Below are 27,935 nucleotides of genomic sequence, written 5' to 3' on the forward strand. Positions count from 1 at the left end.
GGGGACTCGCCCGCGAGACCCGCCCACTCCCCGTGGACCAATGGCGGGGCGCCGTCCCGGCCACGCCCACGGAGGCGGGCGGGGCGAGCGGGCGCGCAGGCGCGCGGCGGGGCCGGGCGGGCCGGCTGGCTGGGAAGATGGCGGCGGAAGCGCTGGCTAGCGCCGCGGAGGAGCGGGCCCGGGGTGTTCGGGGTGCGCGGCCCAGGGCCGGCGCCGGGCCATGAGCGCGCCGCTCTCAAGTCCCGGAGCGGCGGAGCTGGTCCGCGCCCCTCGGGCTGCCCCGCGCCCTTCGCCATGGCGCGGCTCGCGGACTACTTCGTGCTGGTGGCGTTCGGGCCGCACCCGCGCGGTGAGTGCGGCGACCGGGAGCGGGGGACGAGGCCCGAGGGCCTGGGCTGGAGGGTCGCGCCGAGGCCCGCCGGCTGGCGCCGCGGGAGGGCGCTCAGCCCTCGGGGGCCCGGGGCCCGCGTCCGTGCCCGGCCCGGGCCGGGCGTGCGGCCTCCGCCTGGGCGCAGGGAGGACCCCGGGCGGCTCCCAGTCGGGTGGGAGGGACGCGCCCCGCCGCGGCCATCTGCTGGTGGCTGTGTGTGGAGGGAAAGCGGGCCGTGGGCTCCCGGCCCCCCTCGGACCGGGTGCCGAGTCTGGAGCCTCCCGGAGGCTTAGCGCCGGTGTAGGAGGGGATGGGGTTGGGCTGAAACTTGGAGAACTCCAGGTGGAAGAACAGTGCCGGTGATTGGCCCGGTACGCGTGTGCCTGGCGCTGGCTGATGCCCGAGTCTGAGCGCTCCGCTCCCCGGTAGGAGAACAGCCTGGCAGTGACATCAACAGCCGTGGAGACAGCAGTGTTGGGGTGCTGGCTCTGTGCTCAGTGTGCCAGGCCCTGCTCAGCCCTTTGTGATCATGATCTCACTTTTTTCTCCCAGCAGCCCACTGAGGTTGCCTTGCTGTGGCTCCCATCTGCAGAGCAGAATCAGGCCCAGAGAAGTTGAGTGCTGGTCTGTCAGCACAGAGAGACTCACACTCAGGCTGTCAAATCCCAACAGTAAGCCAGGTGCTTGGTGACTCACACCTGTCATCCTAGCTACTCAGGAGGCTGAGATCTGAGGATCACAGTTCAAAGCCAGCCCAGACAGGAAAGTCCGTGAGACTCTTACCTCCAAATAACCACTAGAAAACTGAAAGTGGTGCTGTAGCTCCAAGTGGTCGAGTGCTATCCTTGAGCAAAAAGGCCCTGAGTATGGTCAAACTAGGGCTAAGCCCTCAATACCTAGAGGAGAGATTGATTCTTCCCCTCACTATCTTGCTGCTTATCAGTTCAGCTACCAATATTCAAGAAGATCTGCTTTCCTCTTTGCCTCTACCTGGACTGTGTCCCATCTGCTGGACCACACACACTTTCTGAAGTCTCTTAAGGAGTTTCCTGTCTCCGCACCCTCACTCAGCATCTGCTCCTTTCTGCTTTCATCTATCCAAGTATAGGTCTTAGTGCACCATCAGTCATGAACATCTGTCTTTCCCTTCAGAGAGACAATTCTCCAAAGCAAAGACTGCACAGTGCTCCTCTCTCTGTCCTGCGTGCAGCAGGCTTACCATCAGTGTACTGGTCTCAGAGGGAGAACTTCTCCTCCAAGAACATGTGGAAGGCAATAAGAAGGCCATACCATCTGTGGAAGAGGGCTGCTGTGCTGTGAGGGGCTTTGAATTGGGTGCTGGGCAGGAGCAACAGAGCAGGCTTGGAGGCTGATCCTGTGGAAGTCATGGTGGGGAGGGAAGGCCTATGACATAGAGATTGCAAGCAGAGGCCAAGTGAGAGGCCTGAGGGTTAGGGTGACTGTGACCAACAGGTAAGGAAGGATAGGTGAAGAAGCTAGCTGTGCCAGGCGCTGGTGGCTCACGCCTGTAATCCTAGTTACTCAGAAGGCTGAGATCTGAGGATCACGGTTCAAAGCCAGCCCGGGCAGGAAAATCTGTGAGACTCTTCTTTTTTTTTTTTTTTTTTTTTTTTTTGGTCCAATCATGGGGCCTGAACTCTGGGCCTGGGCGCTGTCCCTCAGCCCTTCAGCTCAAGGCTAGCACTCTACCACTTGAGCCACAGTGCCACTTCCGGCTTTTTTTTTTCTGCTTATGTGGTGCTGAGGAATCGAACCCAGGGCCTCAGGCATGCAAGGCAAGCGCTCTACCACTGAGCCACCTTCCCAGCCCTGAGACTCTTATCTCCAATAAACCACCAGAAAACCGGAACTGGGGCTGTGGCTCAAGTGGTAGAGTGCTAGACTTGAGCTGAAGAGCTGAGGGACAATGCCCAGGCCCAGAGTTCAAGCCCCATGACTGACAAAAAAAGCTAGCTATGATAGATGCTCACTGCTGAAGCCATACAAGGGGTAGACACTTCTGGCCTCTGAGTAGGACAGGGTAGAAGACAGGAGCTCAAGGTGTCTGTTTACCTTTTTTTTTTTCTGGCCATGGGTCCTCAACTCTGGGCCTGGGCGCTGTCCCTCAGCTCTTCAGTTCAAGGCTAGTGCTCTACTATTTGAGCCACAGTGTCACTTCTTGCTTTTTCTGCTTATGTGGTGCTGAGGAATTGAACCCAGGGCCTCATAAGTGCAAGGCAAGCATTCTACCACTGAGCCACCTTCCCAGCCCCTCCATTTACTTTGAATGATATGAATGAGTGATTCCTGAGCTAACCACTTCAAAGGGATAGGGGACCATGGAGCCCCTAACCATTGCCTTCTGGGATTAGAGCTGAATAGCTGCTGGCTGACCACCCAGGCTCATGGCATCCTTTAGAAGGCTCATCCATCCCTGTGGGGAACAAAGCTTAGTCCCTAGTCATGAGTTGAATGCAGAGCTAGGTGGCAGGGCACAGGTGGAGGTACAGGGGACCAAAAACACCTGAAGCAGGAGCATTGTGTGGGGCCATTTGCTCTTGCTTTGTCACTCGATTGCTTTTTAAACGTGGGCCAGTCATTGGCTCTCCTGGGAGATGGAGTGAGCCATGCTACCTCGTAGGCTGCTGTAAGGGTTGTAATGCACTTTCACATGTGAAAGGCTCTGAGAAGTGATTGTGTCTTCATGTCTGAGCAGCAAGCGTGTAAATACTTGTAGGCACAAATATGACCAGAGCTACTGAGGGAGGAAAGGACCTCTCACGTCTTATTGGCAGGCCTAGGACATCAGGATAGGGACTCAGAATATTTTAGGTTGAGGAATGAGTGGGAAGATCATCTTTGTTTTTGGCCTGAATCGGAACATTCTGCCTGGAACTGCTGGGTGCTGAGCGTCTGTATCAACTCCCTAGGTTGAGTCTATGGTCTGGCCTGAGGGAGCATCCTGGTTGCTAGTGGTTACCAGCTAGTTACCTCAGTTGTGAAGGCCTAGAGAAGGTAAATGCTGGGCTGTGTGGTCTCTTGTGACTTGGAGGATGCTCATCGCTGGCTCACTGCAGGCACCTTACCTACTGAGTCAGGAGAACTTTCTGTGTCTGTTCTGGCCTGTACCTGGGATCAGCGCAAGGACCAGAGCAATTACCCTTGTGGAGCCCTCGGTAGTGGCCAGCTAACTGAATACTGAATGCAGCATGGCAGTACTGTGGTGTCTTTGGAAGCAGCACAGATATGTGACCTGGCTAGATGGGTTGGTGGGCCCTGTTGCAACTGGTGAGGAGGGGCTGGATTCCCAGCATCTGAGAATAAGGCCTTCTACCCTGTGGCTTGACCTCTCTCAGTCCTAGTGGTGATGAGCTGGCCGCATTCTTGGGTCCTATCTGCTGTCCCCACCCATGGAGCAGGTTGGAGCTGTTTGGCATGCCTCCGTTGTCTCCCATCTTCCCCCTGGGCGTATGAAGGGGTCTAGGTCTTTGGATCAGAGTTGTGTGGTCTGACTTTGGGGTGGGGGATGGGTCGGGGAAGACAACTAAAGAAGGTGCAGGCCCTTGTACGTGTTCTCTGCTGACCCGAGCCAGTATGCCCACACATTGAGGTCTGGTGGGCAGGGCAGCAGGAAGGTGTCATTCCCCTTTATTACTTTTCCTCTTCCTAAAGATGGGCTCATCCTGGGCAACAGATGGCTGATGTTATCCAGTGTGGATGGAGGTAGTGGGCTGGGTGTAGAGGAGGCTGCAGTCCTGTCTGCCTTCCCACAGTGCACACTGGCCCCGCTGGCCCTCCAGGCATCAGCCTGGCCTGGTGATGGGGTCCTGCCCGCAGGCGACAGTGAGCCAGCTGTGTTCTGCCAAGCTTTGCCATCCTGGGACGGCTGCTGGAGGACTCAGAGGACAAGAGCTCCGGTGTGGCCCTCAAGTGCCTCCTCTGCCTCTGTGCATCATGAGCGGGAGGCCCCTGTGCTTCAGCAGACCCTGCTTCCTCAGAAAGGGCAGATTCTGGTGGGGCAAGTAACTCGACAGTGCCCATTACCTTTGTGGCCACAGAAGATGTGGCAGGCAGGCTCCTTCCTCTCCACCTCCCCCACTCCGTGCTGGCCAGCGGCCAAGCTGCAGGCTGGGGGGTCCTAGAGAAGGAGAGCTGTAGGGTCTCTTCATGATGTACCTTTCTTGGAGGACTTGCTGTATTCTGTCATGCCTTGGGGCTCCGGAAGCTGCTGTGCACTTCTGACTGAGGAACCTGTTCATTTGTGGGGCGTGAGTAGGGCTGGGTGTGGAGAGGATGGTCATGTAGCTGGCTCTAGGCATTCAGGAAGTCCTAATTAGGCTGTGGTGTGTGCCATGCACTGGGGCTTGCTGACTGGCTGAGCCTGTGACAGGTGTACGACTTGTTCCAGAGTTATGCTGGAAGGAGGGAGGGTCTTAGGGCCCTGTTGCTCCAGACTCAATCAGAGAGCTTCCCAGAGGAGGGGACACCCGTCTGGAGACCTGATGGTCAAGTCTGGGAAGGAGCTTAGGAGAAATACCCAGTGGGCTGGCCAGCGGAAAACTCTCTTCTGAGAGTTGAGCCCCAAGAGGACTTTGAGGCTAAGTGTGAAGTTGGAGGTGGCATTTCACATAAGTGGTATGGGGAGAGCAGCGGTGGATGGTGGCTATCCTCTCTCTGCCCACTCCTTCAAGGGGGAGAGGTGGGGTCCGGAGGCTGCCGAGTGGGGTAGAAGCTGCCGTCCATGTCTCCCACCCTCCTCCCTCCCCTGCCTGCTGCCTCGTGGCAGGAGCTGGGCGAGCCCCGGGTGCCAGCCAGGGCCGGGCCCAGCCCAACCAGCCCTTGGTGAGGTGGGTGGGGGGAGGAGCCACAACTCAGGGACTGTGTGCCTGGGAGCTGCCCAGGCCTGTTGGGGTGGCCTTTGTGAATAGGACCCGAGAAACCTCGTGGGGGTTTATCTCGATGGTGCAAGTGCATGGGTTGGCTGTGAGTGCGCATGCTACCAGGAGACACCTGCTGCCTCCTGCCTGTCACCTGCAGAGTGTCAGTGGTGGAGGGGGCTGGGGAGCAGGAAGGTGAGTCAGAATTGCTCCTCAGCAGCCTCCACCTCCAGCTTAGCAGAAACCTGCTCAGTGTTCACATCTCTGGCATGGCCTCTGTGACTCTGGAGGGGATTGTGGCTGAGCTCCTCTGCTTTTAGGAGGTGTGGGGGAATGTGTGCTGTTGGGCTGCTGGCAGGTTGACCAGGCTGGTGGGTGTGTGCCTGCCTGGATGCACAGGTAGCACACTGCACTGCGCTCTCTGGGACTCAGGTCCGTGAGACTTTGTGCTAAGCATCTTCACAGGACTGTCCTGCTTCTTCTAGGGGTGAGGCAGCAGGGTTGAGTCTACTCCAAGCTGAACACAGGATTTGTGCTCTGGGGATTTTGGAATTGTGAGTGCAGGGGGTGAAAGTGAAGAGGCCTTCTCCTTTCCTGCCATAATCTAGTCCATTGTCCATGAGTCCTGGAATGCAGGTGGTACTGGCAGAGGCTGGTCTTGAACACACCCCCAACTATTGTGGCTTTCATTTTGCCTTCTGGTGTGGCTCTGTAGAGTGGGTTCCAGACCACCTGTGTATACTTGACCTGAAGTTGGTCCTGGGTGTGGTAGTGGGTGTGTGGGGTATAGACAGTGATCAGGTCCTTGTGTTGTAGTGGGAAGTTTACACAGTGATCAGGTCCTGGGTGTGGTAGTGGGAGGTATAGTCCGTGATCAGGTCCTGGGTGTGGTAATGGGGGGGGGTAATAGACAGTGATCAGGTCCTGGATGTGGTAGTGGGAGGTATAGTCCGTGATCAGGTCCTGGGTGTGGTAGTGGGAGGTATAGACAGTGATCAGGTCCTGGTGTGGCTGTGGAGGTATAGACAGTGATCAGGTCCTGGGTGTGGTAGAGAGAGGTATAGACAATGATCAGGTCCTGGGTGTGGTAGTAGGGGGGGTTATAGACAGTGATCCGGTCCTGGGTGTGGTAGAGAGAGGTGTAGACAGTGATCAGGTCCTGAGTGTGGTAGTGGGTAATATAGACAGTGATCAGGTCCTGGTTGTGGTAGTGTGTGTGTGTGTGTGGGGGGGGGGAGTAATAGACAGTGATCCTGGGTGTGGTAGTGGGTGTATAGACTTGGAATTTAGGGAGCTCTGGGGTCCAAGTTACATACTCTTGGGAAATGTTTTCTTCTGAGACCTGTCCTGAGGGAGAGACTGTTTGATAAGGTGGTGATAGATCACAGTTGGTAGCAGAAAGTCTGAATTCCACCCAGATAACAGGTGTGTGTCCTTTGCACTGGTCATGTAGGCCTAGCGTAGGCTGACAAAGGGGAGCTTCAGGCTACTCAGATACGTCCTGTGCACCACCAGATAGTGCGCATGGCACCCATCGTTCACACAGTCGCCAGTAGTTACAGGGGCTTGGTCTTTAAGTTGGGAGTCAGCCAAAAGGGGCGGATATTGTGTACTCTGTGAAACAGTTGGAACTGCTGTGGGACCTCCATGGCTGGTCCTTGTGCTGTGAGAGGTCTGGCTAGTCGGGCAGGTGGGAGTAGACAGTTCTCCATGGTGTGGACGCAGTGGGGTCAGGCTTGGGATAGGAGGTGGGAGCATCAGGGCTTACAGAGCTTTGAGGGCTTTTCTCCCTGCCCTGTGGTGGTCCCGCGCTCTGTGGTTGCCTAGCTATTTGTCTACTCAGAACTACTTTAGAGAATTGGTAGATGTGGGAGCTGAGGCTGTCTGGTGCTGGTTAGAGGAAGACCTTTCCACTCCGGGTTGTGTGGCCTTCAGCCCTGGCAAGGTGGGAATGAGTGGGAGGTGGAAGGGTGCTCTGACGGACGGTCTGCTCTTGTCCTCAGGGAGTGTGGAAGGCCAGGGCCAGATTCTGCAGCGCTTCCCAGAGAAGGACTGGGAGGACAACCCTTTCCCACAGGGCATTGAGCTGGTGAGTAGAGGAGGCAGACCTAGCCCCAGGGTAGTGCCAGTGCAACTGCAGGCAGGCCCCCTGCAGGTGATGGCTGGCCTAACAGGCGCCTGCCTCACCGTTTCATGCCGTCACTTGTCACAGTGATGGGCACCCTGTCCCTCCCGGCCCACACCCTTTCATCTAGAGTCTGAGGCTGGGAGGTGAGGTGTTCTCAGTTGGCTAAGTGAGGAGCTCCAGGCCGGCTCTGGAGTGCAGCTGATGGGAGCAGGCGGGCTGTTTGCTGCTGGCGGTGCGGGCCTCGGCAGCTGACTGCTGAACCCTCCCTGCAGTTCTGCCAGCCTAGTGGGTGGCAGTTATGTCCTGAGAGGAATCCACCGACCTTCTTTGTTGCTGTCCTCACTGATATCAACTCTGAGCGGCACTACTGCGCCTGCTTGACCTTCTGGGAGCCAGCAGAGCCTACACAGGTCAGTGAGAGATTTGGGCTACAGCATGGGCCATGGGCAGCTGGTGGGCCAGGCCTACCTCGGTCACCTTTGCCCTCTCCTTTGGCTCTTGGAGTAGCCTGGCAAGAGTCAGGAGACTGGGCTTCTGTCCTCAGGAAGCGGTGTGCACTGCAAATGCTGTGGAGAGGGACGAGGAGGCCGACGAGGGAGGCCAGGTGCGGTTGTCACCTACAGCACCGGCCCCGCCTGGCCAGCTCTTTGCTCCTAAGACTCTAGTGCTGGTGTCACGGCTGGACCACACGGAAGTGTTCAGGGTGAGATGGCCTGCCGTGGTATCTGTGTGGGACACGGGTGCCCCCGCCTGGTGTACCACCGTGCTCTGTCTTGACCTTGCAGAATAGCCTCGGTCTCATCTATGCCATCCACGTGGAAGGCCTGAATGTGTGCTTGGAGAACGTTATCGGGAACCTGTTGACATGCACTGTGCCCTTGGCTGGAGGCTCACAGGTGGGTATGGAGACTCTGGCGCAGGCCTGGCACTTGTAGTCTCGCCAGCTGAGCATGGCTGTTCTGTGTCGTCATTGTTACCTGTTCTTGACCCTGCTGCTCACCTGGCTGTTGTACCTGTGCCTTGGCGCCTAGCGTCTTTCAGTCTTGTCAGTCCTCTGGACCCTTGGTTGTGTGTCTGTCTCTGGATGTGGGTGTCAGTTATCTGTCTGCTCCCTGCTGTGTGCCTGTGTGCTGACGGTGTCTAACTGTGTCTCTCTGCCTGTCTGTCCTGTGCAGCCGGACTCTGTTGAGGAAGGAGCGGTATGGACTCTTTGTTTCTTCTGCCTCCCCAGGCCTTGCCCCCACCCACCCAGGTCAGAGGCAGCTGCCCCTGCCTTGTTTTCTCTGCAGCAGTGCTCAGCCTGCAGCTGGGTGTGGCCTTTCCCTCTAGTCGCCCTGCCAGTGCACCTTGAGGTCTGTCAGCCTACCGAGACCCACCTGGGCCGAGAGCTCTGGGCTGACTTGAATTTGGGCAGGCTGCTAAGCCTGGGCCAATTTATTTCCACAGAGAACCATTTCATTGGGTGCTGGTGACCGGCAAGTCATCCAGACCCCCCTGGCAGACTCTCTGCCTGTCAGTCGCTGCAGCGTGGCCCTGCTCTTCCGCCAGCTAGGTGAGCGTGCCTGTTTCCTGGCTCCCCGGCTTCCCGTCCTCGGGCGGGTGTTCAGGGATGCAGATTCTTGCTGTGTGCCCAGGGCAGGGACTTAGGGCTCACATCAAGCCTGTCCTCTTCAGGCATCACCAACGTGCTGTCTTTATTCTGTGCTGCCCTCACGGAACACAAAGTCCTTTTCCTGTCCCGGAGCTACCAACGGCTTGCAGATGCTTGCAGGGGTCTTCTGGCACTGCTGTTCCCTCTCAGATACAGGTACCCCTCTGCCCAGACCCTCCGCTCAGCCTCTCTCGACTCTCCCACCAGCCCTGTCCTCTGGGGCTCACTGTGTCCTCTGGACTTGCTGTAGCTTCACCTATGTACCCATCTTGCCGGCGCAGCTGCTGGAGGTCCTCAGCACACCCACACCCTTCATCATTGGAGTCAATGCAGCCTTCCAGGCAGAGACCCAGGAGCTGGTAAGGGCTGTGGCTTGTGTCTGTCTTGATGCCCAGGCCCTTCTGGTCTCTCACCAGTTGCTCCTTTTGGTTCACAGCTGGATGTGATCATTGCTGATCTTGATGGAGGGACGGTGACTGTCCCCGAGTGTGTGCACATTCCACCCCTTCCGGAGCCGCTGCAGAGCCAGACCCACAGTGCTCTGAGCATGGTAAGGGTGGGAAACTGGGGGAAGCCGGGTACTGGGGTCTGTGGGAGTCATTTCCCAGCAAGGGCACCCATAGCCGAAGGCTGATTGTACCGCTGTCTGTTCTCCTCTGCTTCTTGAGGTCCTGGACCCAGAGCTGGAGTTGGCTGACCTTGCCTTCCCCCCTGCCACCACATCGACTTCCTCCCTGAAGATGCAGGTGGGGGTTGTTGCTGCTTTGATACGGGACCTCCGTGCCTTTACCTCCCCAGGCTGCCCCATTGCCCATCACTCAGGGCTGCCTCTGCTGGTGGCTGGGCTGTGGCCCCACCTCCAGGCCTGCCTCAGGCAGGAGGGATCCTGCGCACAAAGGGGCTTCAGGCAGTTAGGTGTGGTGTGTGTGTGCAGTGAGCACATGCCAGTCTTCAGGGCTCCCGTTAAGGAGCTGAGGCTTGGCATCGGTGAGGAGGCCTCTGGAGGTACCAAACAGGAGCCACTTGGTCACGTGGAACACTGTGGAGGGCCACTGGTGGCAGCAAAAGTACACAGGACCCCTCCCCAAACTTTGGGTGGGAGTAGGGAGGAGCACCCCCGGGGCCCTAGTGGGGCTGGTGGGCCAGGCGCTCACCGGGCCTGCTGTGTTCCCAGGACAAGGAGCTTCGTGCTGTTTTTCTTCGGCTCTTTGCTCAGCTGCTGCAGGGCTACCGGTGGTGCCTGCACATTGTCCGCATCCACCCAGAGCCGGTCATTCGCTTCCACAAGGTGGGCCTCTTGGTGGGGGGGGTGGGGTGGGAGGTGAGTGCTCTTTGGACCCCTGATTTCCTTGTGTTCTCCCAGGCAGCCTTCCTGGGCCAGCGCGGGCTGGTGGAGGATGATTTCCTGATGAAGGTACTGGAGGGCATGGCCTTTGCAGGCTTTGTGTCAGAACGTGGGGTCCCCTACCGCCCCACAGACCTGTTTGATGAGGTGGGTCTTCTTGCCCCTGCCTGTCCACCTGACTCTTCCCCCACCCGCCCACCCGCTCTTCCTCACTCTGCCTCCTCTCCCGCCAGCTGGTGGCCCACGAGGTGGCACGGATGCGTGCAGATGAGAACCACCCCCAGCGTGTTCTGCGTCATGTCCAGGAACTGGCAGAGCAGCTCTATAAGAATGTATGGTGGGCAGTGTGAGGGGAGGGTATGGCCCCAGCTTCTCCCGGGCCCGTCAGCCACCATCTGCCTGTGTTGCCCCAGGAGAACCCATACCCAGCGGTGGCGATGCACAAAGTGCAAAGGCCAGGCGAGGCTAGTCACCTGCGACGGGCACCCCGGCCCTTCCCCCGTCTGGATGAGGGTACTGTGCAGTGGATTGTGGACCAAGCTGCAGCCAAGATGCAGGGAGCACCCCCAGCTGTGAAGACGGAGAGGAAGACCACTGTGCCCTCCGGGCCTCCCATGAGTGCGTAAGGAGGAGCCTGACCTAGCGTGGGTGTGGGGTCAGGAGTTGGGAGTCAGGCCAAGCGTGTCCTGTCTCTCCTCAGCGGCCATACTAGAGCGGTGCAGCGGGCCACACGTCAACAGTGCCCGCCGGCTGGAGGTGGTTCGGAACTGCATCTCCTATGTGTTCGAGGGGAAGATGCTTGAGGCTAAGAAGGTGAGACTTGGGGCTGGGAAGGTGGCTCAGTGGTAGAGCGCTTGCCTTGCATGCATGAGGCCCTGAGTTCCATTCCCCAGCACCACATAAGCAAAAAGAAAAAAACTGGAAGTGGTGCTGTGACTAGAGTGGTAGAGCGCTAGCCTTGAGCTGAAGAGCTGAGGGACAGCGCCCAGACCCAGAGTTCAGGCCCCACGACTGGACCCCCCCCCCCCAAAAAAAAAAAAAAAAAAAAAAAGGTGAGACTTGTTGTGTGGGACCTCAGACCTGGGGTCCACAGCAGCTCTCAGAAGAGGCTCAGGCCTTACTGCTGAGCCTTTGCCAGGGCTCTGCTCACTTGTGGATGGCTGAAGTTGGCTGGTGTAGGTGGGCGCCAGGTCTTTTCTCCTTCATCTTAGAGCTCAGCGGTCTCCTCTCCTCTCCTTAGTGGACTGTAGGCCTTCTGGGAAAGCCCAGCGGTGGGGATGTTCACATCAATTTTTAGAAATTAGAAGACCCTAGGGCTGGGAAGGTGGCTCAGTGGAAGAGTGCTTGCCTAGCATGCATGAAGCCCTGGGTTCGATTCTCAGTGCCACACACACAGAAAAAGCTACAAGTTGTGCTGTGGCCCAAGTGGTAGAGCATTAGCCTTGAGCAAAAGAAGCTTAGAGACAGTGCCCAGGCCCTGAGTTCAGTCCCTAGGACTGGAGAGAGAGGGAGGGAGGGAGGGAGGGAGGGAGGGAGGGAGGGAGGGAGGGAACGGGAACCTGAAGATTTCTTTCAGCTATCAACTTTTTGTTTTCTGTGTCTTTCTCCTAAAAAAGAACAGATCCGTATGTGTAGTGGTTTTTTGGCTTTATTTGTTGAGTTTATAGAAAACAACACTGTTCTTCCCTTCATGACAGCAGTGTTCATAGCTGTGTGACACCCCTGTGGGGTTCCCACGGCTTTCAGACAGCAACGGCTTGAAGCCCAAGCCCTCCTGTGTGACTTTGCCGCATGACACCTGCACTGCTTAAGCTCATGCTTTTCAGATTGAGTCCCAGCAGGCCTAGGAGGCCTCTCTCCAGAACACACTGCACACCGGCTTGGGAGCGGGCAATACTAGCAGCTTGTGTCCTTGTCTTCATTAACTGTCACCTGTGGAATTGCTGGGTCTGCGGGGGCTTTAGTCTGTAAAACCCAGCCCTTGGGCACACCCTGACCTGTATGGCTTTTAGGTCTCCTTCGTGCCTGGAGTTGAGGTTAAGGCTGGGGTGTCGCGGGCACCTGCTATACCCCCCTTCAGCACCGGTGGGGACCTCACCATGCCCCCTTGCCTCTCCTGCAGCTGCTCCCTGCGGTGCTCAGGGCCCTGAAGGGGCGTGCTGCCCGCCGCTGCCTTGCCCAGGAGCTCCACCTGCACGTGCAGCAGAACCGAGCAGTCTTGGACCACCAGCAGTTCGACTTCGTTGTCCGCATGATGAACTGCTGCCTACAGGTGAGGCCAGCCCCCTCCTGCCTGTGACAGCAGGTGTGAGCAGGGTGGGCAGGCTGCTCCGGTCACCCTCAGGCTGTGAGTCGGAAGAGATGCTCATCTTGAGGCGAGAGTAGATGGCTACGAGGGGTCTCTGCTGTGGGACGGGTTGGTGGTCTGTAGAGAAAGGCAGAGAATGGGGGAGTCTGGCTGACCTTGAAACCTGAGGCAGCTGTGAGGAGCTGAGCCAGAGGGTTCCGGGTGATGGGGCCTGAGATGCTGGTCTGTGGTGGCTGTGGAGACCGGGTTGGTGGGGCTGCTCTGCGAGGGGCGTGCCCGCGTCTGACGGCCTTGCTCACAGGACTGCACCTCTCTGGATGAGCATGGCATCGCCGCTGCCCTGCTGCCCCTTGTCACGGCCTTCTGCCGGGTGAGTGCTAGGAGGGCTCCGGGCCGCCCTCTGCCCGCTTCCTGGGGGCACGCCCATGACCTCTCCAACCCCCTTTTGCAGAAGCTGAGCCCAGGGGTGACACAGTTTGCATATAGCTGTGTGCAGGAGCACGTAGTATGGAGTACACCCCAGTTCTGGGAAGCCATGTTCTATGGGGACGTGCAGACCCACATCCGGGCCCTCTACCTGGAGAGCTCTGAGGGCTCAGTGAGCCCCTCCCAGGTGAGCAGGGCGCCCTGTGTCTGAGTGGGGAGAGAGCTAGCTCGGGGCTGATGTGCTTGCTGCTCTGGGAGGGGGCACCCATCACCCCAGCTTACCCACCGTGGTGTCGTGGCAGGAGGTTGGTGAAGTGCAGTCTCAGGAGGACGAGCGCTCTGCCTTGGATGTGGCTTCAGAGCAGCGGCGCCTGTGGCCAACTTTGAGCCGTGAGAAGCAACAGGAACTGGTGCAGAAGGAGGAGAGCACGGTGTTCAGTCAGGCCATCCACTATGCCAACCGCATGAGCTACCTCTTGCTGCCTCTGGACAGCAGTAAAAGCCGCCTTCTTCGGGAACGCGCAGGGCTAGGCGACCTGGAGAGCGCCAGCAACAGCCTCGTCACCAACAGGTGGGCGGGCCTTGGGTTGGGGTCTGGGGTAGGGACAGGGCTGGTGCCCACACACACCCTTCTGTTCCAGCATGGCAGGTAGCATGGCTGAGAGCTACGATACAGAAAGTGGTTTTGAAGACGCAGAAACCTGTGACGTGGCTGGGACCGTGGTTCGCTTCATCAACCGCTTTGTGGACAAGGTCTGCACAGAGAGTGGGGTCACCAGCGACCACCTCAAAGGGCTGCATGTCATGGTGCCAGGTACGGAGGCTCTAGGCCTGGAAGCATTTTTGCGAACGGGTGGCTGTGGGGGTCCAGGGTGTGAAACCTACTCTCCCCAGACATTGTCCAGATGCACATCGAGACCCTGGAGGCTGTGCACCGTGAGAGTAAGAGGTTGCCCCCTATCCAGAAGGTAAGCAGCGATGGTGGATGGGCGGTGGGTGCCAGGGGCCTGGGCTGGGTCCTGAGAGGCCCCTCCTGTCTCTGAGCAGCCCAAGCTGCTGCGGCCACGCCTGTTGCCTGGTGAGGAGTGTGTCTTGGATGGACTGCGAGTCTACCTGCTGCCGGATGGGCGTGAGGAGGGAGCCGGGGGCAGCGGCGGGGGGCCTGCGCTGCTGCCAGCCGAAGGCGCTGTGTTCCTCACCACATACCGGGTCATCTTCACGGGGATGCCCACTGACCCCTTAGGTGAGCCTTCCAGCCTTCTTCCCCTCCCCTCCGCCAGATGGTTCGGGGCAGTAGGATTCCCCTGCCTTTTCTTTCCCCTTTCTTAGGTATGTGGGGACCCTATCGGAGATGGCCCATGTCTGTTCCTTTCCCATCCACCCAGGAGCTCTGTAACCATGGTACTCTGAGAGTGATTAGTTCCTCTCCCTTTCTCCTCCTCCTAATTCTGCTTGGCCCCTTGTAAGTGGGGGAGCAGGTGGTGGTCCGCTCCTTCCCCGTGGCTGCCCTGACCAAGGAGAAGCGCATCAGTGTCCAGACCCCCGTAGACCAGCTTCTGCAGGACGGGCTGCAGCTGCGGTCCTGCACATTCCAGGTGGGCAGGGACGGGCTGGCTTACTCCTTGAAGCTATTTTCCACCTGTGGCCCTTGCTCACAGGTCATTCATGGGCTTACCAGGCTCTCAGCCTGGTAGCATCTGCCCATTGACGCGCTAACTTTTGTGTCTTGGCTGTTTCCATGGGACACTGGCTCTCGGAGTCCAGGCTTAGGTGTGTTTTCTGAGCTGAGATCTTGCCGTGCAACCACTGACATTTGCACAGTTGACACACACATTGAACCCTAAGTTACGGGTTCAGGCCTCCCCTCAGGGTGTCTGCGTCTATGGCTGGCGGCCACGAGAAGGGAGCCTGCGTACCGCGCTGCGTTAGGGTTAGGGAAGGGCTTGGTGGCCACTCAGCTCTGAGGGCTGCTTTTTCTGACACAGCTGCTGAAAATGGCCTTTGACGAGGAGGTGGGGTCTGATAGTGCTGAGCTCTTCCGCAAGCAGCTGCACAAGCTTCGCTACCCACCAGATATCCGGGGCACCTTTGCGTTCACCCTGGGCTCCACCCATGCACCTGGCCGGCCACCCCGGCCTGCCAAAGACAAAGGCCCTTCTCTCAGGTATGGAGCTGCTCTTCAGGGCCAGGGGAGCCAGGCCTTCTGGGCCCCTGTGCCCAGGCTCTCATTTCCCCTTCTCTCACCTCTTCTGGCCCATCCTGTCCAGAACCCTGTCCCGGAACCTGGTGAAAAATGCCAAGAAGACCATTGGGCGACAGTATGTTACCCGGAAGAAATACAACCCCCCCAGCTGGGAGCACCGGGGCCAGCCACCCCCTGAGGACCAGGAGGATGAGATCTCAGGTGGGAGCAGGGTCAGGGCCGGCCCCGCTTCGTGGAGGGCTGGAGGGTCTCTGGTTGATGATTGCATGTGTGTCCTGGACTGCAGTGTCTGAAGAACTGGACCCCAGCACGCTGACCCCATCCTCGGCCTTGAAGCCCTCAGACCGTATGACTATGAGCAGCCTGGTGGAGCGGGCATGTTGCCGTGACTACCAGCGCCTTGGATTGGGCACCCTGAGCAGCAGCCTTAGCCGAGCCAAGTCCGAGCCCTTCCGCATCTCCCCAGTTAACCGCATGTACGCCATCTGTCGCAGGTGAGGCCTGGCCAGCGCATGCCGGTGGCACTCAATCAGGGTTGGCCAGGGTGGTGGGCGGTGCTTGGGCACTGTCTCTGCTTGCCGCGGGCTTTGGCCATGACTCTTGGCCCAAGAAGGCACATGGGAAGAGGAAAAACAGAGGGCTTCAGGGCTTGGTAGAGCCCCTGGCTGAGCACAGGGGTCTGGAAAGTGCTTTTCTGCTTGGAGCCATGAACTTGCTCCTTTGTGTCCGCCAGTTGGCTTCTCTTCCATTGCCTGTGTGAGGCTCCAAGATGGGCATGAGACAAGGCCCTGGCAGCTTCCCTGACAAGGTCTCCAACCCCTGCAGCTACCCGGGTTTGCTGATCGTTCCCCAGAGCATCCAGGACAACGCCCTGCAGCGCGTGTCCCGCTGCTATCGCCAGAACCGCTTCCCTGTGGTCTGCTGGCGCAGCGGGCGCTCCAAGGCCGTGCTGCTGCGCTCCGGGGGCCTGCACGGCAAGGGCGTGGCGGGCCTCTTCAAGGCCCAGAGCGCGCCTTCTCCAGGTACCGGCCTCAGTGCTGCCTGCTTCTGCCCACCCTGACTGCCCGCCCGCCCCCTTCCAGCTCCTTGTCCTCTTCCAGGCCAGTCCCAGGCAGACTCGGGCAGCTTGGAGCAGGAGAAGTACCTGCAGGCTGTGGTCAGCTCTATGCCCCGCTACGCTGATTCATCGGGACGAAACACACTCAGTGGCTTCTCTTCAGCTCACATGAGTAGTCACGGTGAGAGCACGTACGGGGGGGGGGGGGGGGGGGGGGGGGGCTGGGGCAGGGAGGAATCGGGAGGGCTTACGGTCTGTAGGCTAGTGGCTACTAGTCGCCTTGGTCAGGAATATTGGAGTGTGAGATACGGAGAGGGACCTCTCTGGGTACCAAGGCCAGGTGAGTGTCCCAAGCCCCCATCCGCTCTGACCACGAGCCCGTCTACCACCTCATCTTCCCTGATTAGGGAAGCTGCTGGAGGCCTCTAGGGTCTGCTAGATTGGCACCCACAGGTGACTACGCTCTGAGAACATCCTTGGGCGCATCCACCTGTCCTCTACCAAGTGCCACTTAGCTCTCTGCTTGACCTCCATCCTACTGGTCCTGGCTCTCTGGGGTCTTGTCTGTGTCGGTCTCTCTATTTCTATCATCCTCCCCTCCCCATCTCCGGTCCCCCCTTCCCAACGCACACACTCCGCCATGGCACCCGGTGCATAGGACAGCCTCTGCCCCTGAGCTCAGATCTGTCTGTAGGGCCCTTGGTGCCTTGCCTGGGAGTTGCTGGGAGTTGTGAGAGATGCCTTCTGTCCTTATGAGGCCATCCGTCCCCCCCACCAGGTGTGGGGGTCAGATGTGTGCTCTCCCCACGGGGTGGAGGCCTTCCCTTGGTGCCTGGCACTGACTCTGGCCCGTAGAATGTCTTCTTGGCTGGCTGCTGTGTTAGTGCTGTGGATGTGGCCTGCTCAGCAGCTACTGTACAGCAGACAACAGACCCAGGGGCAGGTGACTGATTCTGGATGTTGAGCACTGAGAGACTTTCAGACGAGAGATGAGGCTTATCTTTCAAGCCACAGCAAGTGGGCACGTGGGCAGTTGTGAGGGGCAGAGGGAGGGAACCCTCTCCTTGGGGATCTACTAGGTGGCAGCTTCTGTTTGTTATTGTTGATGTTGTTGAAGTGCTGGGGTTTGAACTCAGCGCCTTTCACTTGCTAAGCGTGTGCTCTACCATTTGAGCCATACCTTTATCTCACAGCTTCTATCCCTTTGGCTTTCCTGACACCTGACCCATTGGACACCCCCGTCTGGTCCTCTGTCCCCCAGGGCTCTGCTTCGTGTTCTTGCTCTCTCTGGCAGGTCCTTTTAGCATGGCTGGTAGAGGCTGCTTCCTGGAGGGTTGGTTTGTAGGCTTACAGCTCCAGCTGCACTCTGCACAGCAGGCCGGGTGTGATGCTTGGTGCCTTTCTCAGCCCCTGGCGTTGCTTCCGCTTCACCACGGCCAGCCCGTCCCGGTTTGGGGATGAGTCCTCCTGGCCCAACCTGTGTACTCGGGTGGCTGCATGCCACCTGTCACTTCCCACCCCCCGTCTTCCCTCAAGGTCATGGGCTGCTTTCCTCTGCCGGCTCAGCTTCTGGGAGCACAGTGTGTCCATCAGTGGGGGCGTCTCCCTCGGGCGGAGCCATCCTGCAGCCTAAGTGTCCTTGAGTCTCTCTGGTCTACGCACCTGGCTTCTGTGTGCTGTCTGTCGTCTGCGGCTGCTGCCTTCCCCTCTGTCCCACCCAGGACACCATGGCCAGGGCTTCCTCACTGCATCTGTGGTAGTACTTCTTAGTCTGTCTGGGTCTCTTACTAGCATTTGCCAGGAACTGGGGTCAAAGACCAGGGCATCAAGAGACGCTGTCTCTGACTGGACAGGTCAGATCGGCTCAGCCTCAGCTTCCATCGGAAACATTTGCCTTCACTGTGGTTAAGTCTGTTTTGTGGTAGGCGCTTCCTTGCCTCCCACGCTGCCAGATCCTGAGAGGCGCCTGTGGGCAGCACCCTGAGCCCCCCGCACTGTCCCCTTCCCTGCTGTCCCTGGGACATCTGCTACCTCCTCCAGCCCCGTGGATGCTGCCTCTTGTTGGCCGGGATCTGGCTGCCCTCAGCTTTACTTCTGAGTTCATCTAGCGTCCTTTTTTTTTTTTTTTTTTTTTTTTTGCCAGTCCTGGGGTTTGAACTCAGGGCCCGGGCACTGTCCCTGAGCTTCTTTTGCTCAAGGCAAGCCACTTGAGCCACAGCGCCATTTCTGGCTTTTTTCTGTGTATGTGGTACTGAGGAATCGAACCCAGGGCTTCATGCGTGCTAGGCAAACACTCTACCACTGAGCCACCTTCCCAGCCCCCATCCAGCATCTTAAATAGGCTGATGCTTCTCTCATTGTGAGCTGGTAGACTGTGCTACCAACAGTGTGAATGTCAGGGAAGGCAAACTGGCGGCTGGCATTGTCCTGGGCCTTAACGGTGGATGGAGGCCATGCTGCACCTGTGTCTATGTGTGAGACTGAGGTGGGTTGATGCTGAGGCCGCTGTGTGTCCCGAGCCCCTCAGAGCCCTTGCTGGCCAAGCCAAACAGCTAGGCCTCCCGACCACACTTGTCTCAGCCTAAAGCCTGTCTGGCATTGCTCCAGAGCTTAGATTAGCTTAGATTTCAGTCCTGGACTGAACAGCGAGTCCTCGTCCTGCTGCCCCTCTTCTGGAAGCCTCCAGGCGGTTAGGCTCAGCTCTCAGGTCCCCTGCACCGTGTCCTGGGCAAGCCTATGGCACTGCCGGGTTTTGAGCACTTCAGACGAGGCCAGTCACAGCGGCCACTCTGTCCGAGAGGGATCGTGCCCTTGAGGAGGGACTCAAGAACAGGGGTGTCCGGAGCTGTTGAGAGAGTCTCGACCTTCCCAGCATTGGGCCGCCGCAGCTCGGCCGCCCCTGTGGGAAGGCCTCCCGCCTGAACCCCACGAGGCTCCTCCTCTCCCTTCTGGGACTCGGGACTTGGTGCCAACTCCTGCTGGTTCCGGGGCTCCTGGAGAGAAGGGCTTGGTGGGAGCTTCGGGCAGCCAGGGGCTGGGGCCAGGTCTGAGCCTTCTCTTTGCTATGCCTCCAGTGCCCAGTCCCAGAGCCAGGGTCACCACGCTGTCCACCCCCATGGCGGCCTCGGCCTCCAGACGGACTGCGCCCCGAGGTACCGTAACCAGGGGCTCCTCCCTTGCCTGGCATCGATGGCCCCCAGCGTGAGCTGAGCCGTCTCGGGCGCTAATGTCTCCTTTCACACCTGACACTAACTGTCCCGTTGTGACAGACAGCATAACTGGCCTGTCCCTCTAGCCCTGGTCACTCACCTGGCTAACACCCGAACCTTACCCCAGGTACTAACATGAGCCGCCCCCTGTAGCTCAGCATCCGTATGTTCCAGCCCTCCTCCTCACCACACATGGCTGGGTGCTCATTCTCCCCCTGGAGGCCAGGCCCAGCCAGCCCCAGGTAAGTGGTGAGCTGGCCCTGGCCCTCAGCTCACCTGGTCTCCTCCGCAGGGAAGTGGGGCAGCGTCCGGGCCAGCGGCCACAGCGGTGGGCTTGGCGCTGACGTGGGCTCCCGGCTGGCTGGCAGAGATGTCCTGAGTCCCCCACAGGCCAACGGGGCCCCCCCCGACCCTGGCTTCCTGCGGCCCCACCGTGCAGCCCTCTATATCATTGGGGACAAAGCGCAGCTCAAGGTGACTGGGTAGGGGCACGGGCCGGGGAGGGGTCTGGGGCTGGGGGCTGCGCACAGGGTCGGATGTGGCTCACGATGCTTGGTTGGCCGCTTCCCAGGGTGTGCGACCGGACCCCCTGCAGCAGTGGGAGCTGGTACCCATTGAGGTGTTTGAGGTCAGGCAGGTGAAGGCCAGCTTCAAGAAGCTGCTGAAGGCCTGCGTCCCTGGCTGCCCCGCTGCCGAGCCCGGCCCCGTCTCCTTCCTGCGCTCACTGGAGGACTCGGAGTGGCTGACTCAGGTCTTTACAGCGCCCCTCCCGTCTGCCCAGCAGGTCACAAGCCTACCATAAGTAGAGCCCAGTGGCAGGGGTCTGGCTTCCACTGCTTCCACAGCGGGGCGTGTGCCTGGGACTGGACAGGCCATCGATGATGGGGGTGTCTGGGGAAGCCTGTTGATTTTGGAGGAGCTGGTAACCCGCACTGCTTGTTCTAATTTGGGGCGTAGGGCTGAGCATCGCATCACTAGTGTCTTGTGCATGCTGGAGGGCTCAGAGATGAGACTGACTGCTGGGTATCTCAAGGACGGGGACTTGTGTTGAATCTTCTTCCCAGTCCTGGGGGACCTGGGTGTGTTGTGGGGGTGCTGTGATGAACTGGCTGGGGAAAACCAGCATGACCACCACAGCAGTGTGTCCTTCTGATGCTGTGCCCACCCGTGTCTGGGGACGCTGCCAGGCGTGTGTGGGCACCATGGACCCCAGCAGGGTGGGGTCTGAGGACTGCCCGCCCCTACAGATCCATAAGCTGCTGCAGATATCGGTGCTGGTGGTGGAGCTTCTGGACTCAGGCTCCTCCGTCCTGGTGAGCCTTGAGGATGGCTGGGACATCACCACGCAGGTGTGTGGCAGAGGTGGGAATGGGCTGGGCCAGGGTCCCTGGTGCCTTCCTGACCACCCGTGGTGCTGGCAGGTGGTGTCCTTGGTGCAGCTGCTCTCAGACCCCTTCTACCGCACCCTGGAGGGCTTCCGCCTGCTGGTGGAGAAGGAGTGGTTGTCCTTCGGCCACCGCTTCAGCCATCGTGGGGCCCACACCCTGGCGGGCCAGAGCAGCGGCTTCACACCTGTGTTCCTGCAGTTCCTGGACTGTGTACACCAGGTGGGCGAGGCCTTGTGGGCAGAAGTGGGTTGAACTCCTTAACCTGACCTCTGACTTCTGTGCCGGTCACGCGCAGGTCCATCTACAGTTCCCCATGGAGTTTGAGTTCAGCCAGTTCTACCTCAAGTTCCTCGGTTACCACCATGCATCCCGCCGTTTCCGGACCTTCCTGCTGGACTCTGACTACGAGCGCATTGAGCTGGGTATGTGGGTATGTGGGTGGGGGAGTTGGGTGCCGGCCTCGGTAGTTGTCTGGAGGGGAGAGGCTCAAAGTTACCCCGTACAGGGCTGCTCTACGAGGAGAAGGGTGAGCGCAGGGCCCAGCCGGCATGCCGGTCTGTGTGGGAGTACGTGGACCGGCTGAGCAAGAGGACCCCCGTGTTCTATAACTACACGTACGCTCCAGAGGACACTGAGGTGAGTGGGGCCTGGTGGGGGCCAGCGGCTCCCGCCCGGCCCAGCTTCTCAACGCCAGGCTCACCCCCAGGTCCTGCGGCCCTACAGCAACGTATCAAACCTGAAGGTGTGGGATTTCTACACGGAGGAGACGCTGGCCGAGGGCCCGCCCTACGACTGGGAGCTGGCGCAGGGGCCGCCTGAGCCCCCAGAGGAGGAGCGGCCCGACGGAGGCGCCCCCCAGAGCAGGAGGCGCGTGGTGTGGCCGTGCTGCGACAGCCGCCCGCGGGTTCAGCCAGACGCCATCTCACGCCTGCTCGAGGTGCGTGCTCGGAGCGCGGGCGGGCCCGGCCCGGCCTGCTTGGTCAGACACGAGGGCTGGGCCTAGCCTGTGTGGGTGTGTGTGCACGTGTGCACATGTATATACATTTGTGCCACTCTGCTTCCCTTGGGCTGGGCCTGGCCTGTCCTGCTTTGTCAGACACGAGGGCTGGGCCTAGCCTGCATGGGTGTGTGCTCACGAGTGCACGCCTGTATGCATACGTGCCACTCTGCTTCCCTTGGGCTGGACCGGCCTGTCCTGCTTTGTCAGACACGAGGGTTAGGCCTAGTGTGTGCATGGGTGTGTGTGCATGTGTGCATATGTATACATATATGTGCCAGTCTGGTCCCCTTGGGCTGGACCGGCCTGTCCTGCTTTGTCAGACACGAGGGTTGGGCCTAGTGTGTGCATGGGTGTGTGTGCACGTGTGCATATGTATATGCATATGTGCCAGACTGGTCCCCTTGGGCTGGACCGGCCTGTCCTACTTTGTCAGACATGAGGGTTGGGCCTAGTGTGCATGGGTGTGTGTGCACGCGTATACGCGTGTATGCCAGTCTGTTCCCCTTTGCCCCACCAGTGACCTGCCTGCCGGCCCGGGCACCTGTGCTGTCCATGTCCCCACCCCTGCTTGGTGCATGCCTGCAGGTAGTAGTAAGGACACTTGTCACAAGCCCCACATCTCGCGATTGGGAGGGCTGGCGCAGGGTGTGTGTGTGCTTCCCCTAACCCTGTGTCTTAGTCTCTGTCACTGTGCTGAAGCACTGGAGATAGGCTAACTTGTAAAGTGAAGAGGTTTACTTAGCTGAGTTCTCGGTTTTGGTGAAGCCTCTGTGCTCTGTCACTTGGTGGCAGATGGCGATGAAGGCAAAACCACATGCAGGACCGAGGATCACATTCAGGAGTCGGAGGGCTTGGTGAGCTTCCTCCTGTAATGCCCTCTCAGAACTGTCTCAGAGCTCCCAAGAGAGCACTTTTCTGTAGCCTCGAGCCCTCCTGCATGGCCTTGTCTCTCAGAAGCTCCATCATTTTCCAAGCCCACAACTCCACACTGCCTCTGGGGGGCAAATCACATCCACACTACTGTGTAATAACTGGCTTTGTGTGGCCAGGAAGTACCTAGGAGTCAACCATCAGCAAAGACAGGGTTTTTCTAGGAACCATTCCCCTACTCTGCCAGGCTATCTACCTTTCTTGTCCTAAACAAGCAGCAGCTCTTCTGATTCTTGTCCTGGAAGCTTGGAGGTTGATGTATGTTTTGTTGCTCCTCACTCTGCCATCCCTGGTGGGAGACCTCAACATCAAGAATCAGGTTAGAGTAAGAGCCGGGTGCCAAGAGCCAGGTGCCGGTGGCTCACGCCTGTAATCTAGCTAATCAGGAGGCTGAGGTCTGAGGATCATAGTTTGAAGCCAGCCCAGGCTGGAAAGACCATGAGAGAGATTCTTTTTTTTTTTGTCGGTTGTGGGGCTTGAACTCTGGGCCTGGGCGCTGTCCCTCAGCTCTTCAGCTCAAGGCGAGCGCTCTACCACTTGAGCTACAGCGCCACTTCCGTTTTTTTCTGGTGGTTTATTGGAGATAGGAGTCTCACGGTCTCTCCTGCCCGGGCTGGCTTTGAACTGAGATCCTCAGATCTCAGCCTCCTGAGTAGCTAGGATTACAGGCGTGAGCCACCAGCGCCCGGCTCATGAGAGAGATTCTTATCTCCAATCAATTGCCAAAAAAGCCAAAGTGGTGCTGTGGCTCAAGTGGTAGAGCGCTAGCCTTGAGCACAAAAGCTCAGGGACAGGACCCAGGCCCAGAGTTCAAGCTCCAGGACTAGCAAAAAAAAAGAAAAGGAAAAGATGGAGACATTTTGAGCCCACTGAGCTGGTTGGTAACAGGGTTGCTGGAGTGTGGGGTTGGACAGCACGGAGGACAGCATTTCCTGCCTGTGGCGGGCCTGCGTCAGGGACTGAGTGGCCAGAAGACTGGGGCCTAGACCCTGACTTCTCCAGGGGCCTTTAAAGTTGCCCTGAACATTTTAGAATCTGTTTCTTCTTGCAGAACCTTGATTTATAGCTCCCAGGTAGGTGGTAGATACAAATGAGTATAGAAATACAGAATACACACTATAGAGAGAAACAAATATTTGATGACTGCATATGGAATCTGACCCAACACGGCCTGTTCCCCAGGCACATGGGGTCGTAATTTACGAATGAAGGCGGCCTGCAGGCTGGTCACCCTGAACGCTTTAGATGGCATTAGATTGTTCTCTGGCTTTCACTGCTTCTGACTAGAAGTTGGTGCTTTTTACACCTTTATGAATTATATGTTATTGCCTTTTTTTCTCTTCACCTTTAAAGTTTTCATCTTTGGTTTCAGCAGTTTGGTACACACACACACACACACACATCTTTGGTTTCAGCAGTTTGGTACGTACACACACACACACACACACACACACACACACACACACACACACACACACACACACACACACACACACACACACACACACACACACACACACACACACACACACACACACACACACACACACACACACCCCCCTTTTGATGAACCGGACTCTGAAGCTCCTTAGACTTTTTAGATCTGTGGGATGACCACTTCATTTAATTTCCATTAAATTTAATAACATTTTAGACTACTACTGATTCTTAATTTTGTTTTCTTTTCTACCCAGGTAGTTTCCTTTTTTTTCCCTGTAATCTCTTTATGCTGCAATATATTTTTGATTATTTTTATTTTTCTATTACTGCTCCTCCCCCCTCCTTTTTTTGTGGGGAGGATCGTTTCTAATTGTTTTTATTGAGGATCTGATTGAGAGTTAGAAGAGGCTGACCACTGTACCAGAGGCTGGGGACTTCTGGGAGGATGGCAGGAAACATGTTCGTAGCTCCTTGTGGGCTCACATTCCATAGCTATCATGTAGCATAGCAGCTCCTCAGAGAGTGGAGATGGTAGGAGGTCAGCCGATTGGGAGGGCATTGTCCTTCTGTCCATACCACAGGGTCCCAAGCAGGGCTTCTCTGTAAGGACTGGCTACGAGTTCTCTCCTGATTATGCCTAACCATTTTTTTAGCTCTTCTTTGTGACCCTCTGATTGAGACACTGTAACTTTTCTTGACATTACACAGTTCCTCTTCTTCACTCTGAGGTACATTTCACAAGAAATTTCCTTTTTTTTTTTCCTGGTGCTGTTTGAATTTGGGGCTTGGATACTGTCCCTGAGCTTTTCTGCTCAAAGCTAATGCTCTACCACTTGAGCAACAGCTCCACTTCCAGTATTTTTGGTAATTTAGTGGAGATAGGAATCTCCAGCCAGCCCAGGCTTGCTTCAAACCATGATCCCCAGGTCTCATCCTTCTGAGGATTACAGGCATGAACCACCAGCATCTAGCCTTTAGGCGTTATCATTCTTATCCTTGTTTTGGAAAAGTGTAACTCATATTGTCTGTATATATTCATGTTTTCTTTTTCCTTTGTTGGGGGGATGGGGTGGGGGTGTTGCTGGTCTTGGATCTTGAACTCAGGACCTGGACAGTGTCCCTGAGCTTCTTTTGCTCAAGGTTAGCATTCTACCACTTGAGCCACAGCACTTCTGTCCTTTTCTGTGTATGTGATACTGAGGAATAGAACCCAGGGCTTCGTGTGTGCTGGCAAGCACTCTACCCCTGAGCCACCTTCCCAGCCCTGAATAGTTGTTTATTCTTTCTCCCCAGGAGCTTCAGCGGCTGGAAACAGAGCTAGGCCGACCTCCTGAGCGCTGGAAGGACACCTGGGACCGGGTGAAGGCTGCTCAGCGCCTTGAAGGCCGGCCAGATGGACGTGTAAGCTGGGATGGGAGCTGGATTTGGGGACTGAGAGTGTTGCCAGGAGAAGGCCGGGATTATCCGTGGTCAGTCGATAGACTGTCTGTCTATAAACCATACTCTGCTGCCCCAGGGCGCTCCCAGCTCCCTACTGGTGTCCAGTGTGCCCCACCATCGCCGCTCGCTGGGCGTGTACCTACAGGAGGGGCCTGTGGGCTCCACCCTGAGCCTCAGCTTGGACAGTGACCAGAGTAGTGGCTCCACCACATCTAGCTCCCGCCAGGCTGCTCGACGAAGCACCAGCACGCTGTATAGCCAGTTCCAGACAGCAGAAAGTGAGAACAGGTTTGTGGGGGCCTCCTGCCTCGACCTCTGGGGTTGATTTCTCAGATTCAGGGGGTAGGTGCCTTTGGAGAGTCCTGTGGGGGGACTCTTCCGTATTGGAAGGGGCTTGGGGTATGGGCCCTCTGAGACAGCAGGACCGAGGGCAGTGCTGTGGGAACCCATGTGGCTGGTGGCCGGTAAGGCTCCATGTACAACAGGGTCCAGCCCACAGTGAGCCTCGTAACCATCCTGTAGCTGCTGTAAGCTGCCTGCACACACCTGCTTGCTGAGTGTTCCTCTTTCAGAGTGCCCGCCCCGTGTGTCGGCTACTTCCCTGACCCACAGCTCTGGTTTTTGGAGTCCATTATGATGGGGATGGGGGGACCCTTCATGTCTTTTTTGGAGACAGTCCCTTCCTGACGGCTGGCCCGGCCCTGGTTCTGGTGCACATGCAGGTCCTATGAGGGCACCTTGTATAAGAAGGGGGCCTTCATGAAGCCCTGGAAGGCCCGCTGGTTTGTGCTTGACAAGACCAAGCACCAGGTGAGTGGTGGTGGCTGGGGGGGGGGGGGGGGGGGGGGGACTCTCAGGGTTCGGGCCGGCCCTGACCCGCCCCGTCCCCACCCCAGCTGCGTTACTACGACCACCGGGTGGATACCGAGTGCAAAGGTGTGATTGACCTGGCAGAGGTGGAGGCCGTGGCTCCCGGTACCCCCACCATGGGTGCCCCCAAAACTGTGGACGAGAAAGCCTTCTTCGATGTGAGCCTTTTGCCGGGGCACAGGAGGTGAGGGAGGGGCTTGCAGCGTGGGGGCTGTGGAGTCAGTAATGCTCTCTTCCCAGGTAAAGACAACACGTCGAGTTTACAACTTCTGTGCCCAGGATGTGCCCTCAGCCCAGCAGTGGGTGGACCGGATCCAGAGCTGCTTGTCAGATGCCTGACCCCCCCCCAGCCTGCCCAGGCTGCTCTGCTTCCAGTCGTCACAGACCACTTGGGGTGGGCAGGGCCGCCCCGGCCATGTTTACAGCCCCGGCCCTCGACAGTATTGAGGCCCTGAGCCCCCAGCACTTGTGTGTACAGCCCCTGCCCTGCCTGGCCAGCTCTAACTTATTGTTGTCATGGCTGAGCGCCGAGCTGGGATGCGGCCATGGTACAGCCCTGTGATGGGCCTGTAAATAGTTCGTCCTGCCCGTCGGTGTGCTAGCCCCGGCTGGCTGGCCGCGGTGAGCTGTTTCTAGAACCAGAATCTATATAAAGAGAGAACTAACGACACCTCCTATGTCTGCTCCACTTAAATACCTAGCTCAGGCCTCCCGGCCCCAGCCCTGGGTCTGCCTCGTGTATCTTTGATGGTATGAGAACAGCTTCGCTGCAGGGGGGAACTTCATCAAGCTGTGCAGGTACAGGACCCCTGACCCTGCCCTGCCTCTCTTCCCAGTGTCGGGGAAGCTCCAGGTGAAGTAGGGGAGCTGTCTGGGCCTCTAGAGGCCAATCCAGAAGGGGAAGGCAGTAGGGGCCACATGGGATGAGAGTAAGTTCCCAAGGAAAAGAAGGTCCTCAAGGCAACTGAGATGGTGAAATGTGGCCAAACAGGGGGTGATGCCTTAACACCTCCCTTCCCTCCCTTCCCTGGGGTCCCCATAGAAGTCCCTGAGCATCCCGTGTTCTGCTGCTGGGTTCCTCTCACGCTTTCCTTTTCCATGGGCCAGCAAGTCCCACCTGGACCAGGGCTTTACCTGCTTGGCTGAGGCAAAAATGGGCGGAGGGCGGAGGGGTATGGGTGCTACTCTGAGAATGTCCCAGAGTGACCACTGATGCTGCGTGGCGCCCTGACCAAAGGGCTGGTGGCTTCGGGGCCATCCTCGAGGTGGGTTGAAGTAGCACAACTGAAAACA

At 58.0% G+C, this 27,935-nt stretch overlaps 1 protein-coding gene across 3 annotated transcripts; it reads left to right on the forward strand.

Annotated features, from left to right (window-relative positions):
• The first annotated feature begins 93 nt into the window (after positions 1-93).
• Sbf1 (SET binding factor 1) lies at positions 94-27,312 on the forward strand. Of its 3 annotated transcripts, none has more exons than XM_042698019.1 (41): positions 94-349; positions 7,251-7,336; positions 7,648-7,785; positions 7,920-8,078; positions 8,161-8,271; positions 8,822-8,927; positions 9,050-9,182; positions 9,277-9,385; positions 9,463-9,576; positions 9,695-9,772; positions 10,201-10,314; positions 10,390-10,518; positions 10,605-10,703; positions 10,785-10,989; positions 11,072-11,184; positions 12,494-12,643; positions 12,981-13,049; positions 13,131-13,292; positions 13,408-13,676; positions 13,747-13,919; positions 14,000-14,073; positions 14,153-14,348; positions 14,573-14,700; positions 15,091-15,269; positions 15,373-15,509; positions 15,595-15,802; positions 16,134-16,330; positions 16,409-16,546; positions 19,440-19,517; positions 19,867-20,048; positions 20,146-20,325; positions 20,822-20,923; positions 20,996-21,181; positions 21,258-21,384; positions 21,468-21,598; positions 21,669-21,899; positions 25,626-25,733; positions 25,849-26,060; positions 26,495-26,582; positions 26,669-26,800; positions 26,883-27,312. In XM_042698019.1, exons 1-41 carry the CDS (start codon positions 295-297, stop codon positions 26,979-26,981), a joined length of 5,685 nt encoding a protein of 1,894 aa, XP_042553953.1. In that variant the 5' UTR covers positions 94-294; the 3' UTR covers positions 26,982-27,312. The 3 variants fall into 3 exon arrangements, with proteins under 3 accessions (XP_042553953.1, XP_042553954.1, XP_042553955.1); XM_042698021.1 differs by having other exon boundaries at positions 134-349; positions 10,390-10,440; XM_042698020.1 differs by lacking the exon at positions 19,440-19,517.
• Positions 27,313-27,935: the final 623 nt, after the last annotated feature.

This window comes from Dipodomys spectabilis, unplaced genomic scaffold, assembly GCF_019054845.1.
Source record: "Dipodomys spectabilis isolate Male_0828 unplaced genomic scaffold, ASM1905484v1 ptg000230l, whole genome shotgun sequence".
In the NCBI taxonomy this organism is placed as follows: domain Eukaryota; kingdom Metazoa; phylum Chordata; class Mammalia; order Rodentia; family Heteromyidae; genus Dipodomys; species Dipodomys spectabilis.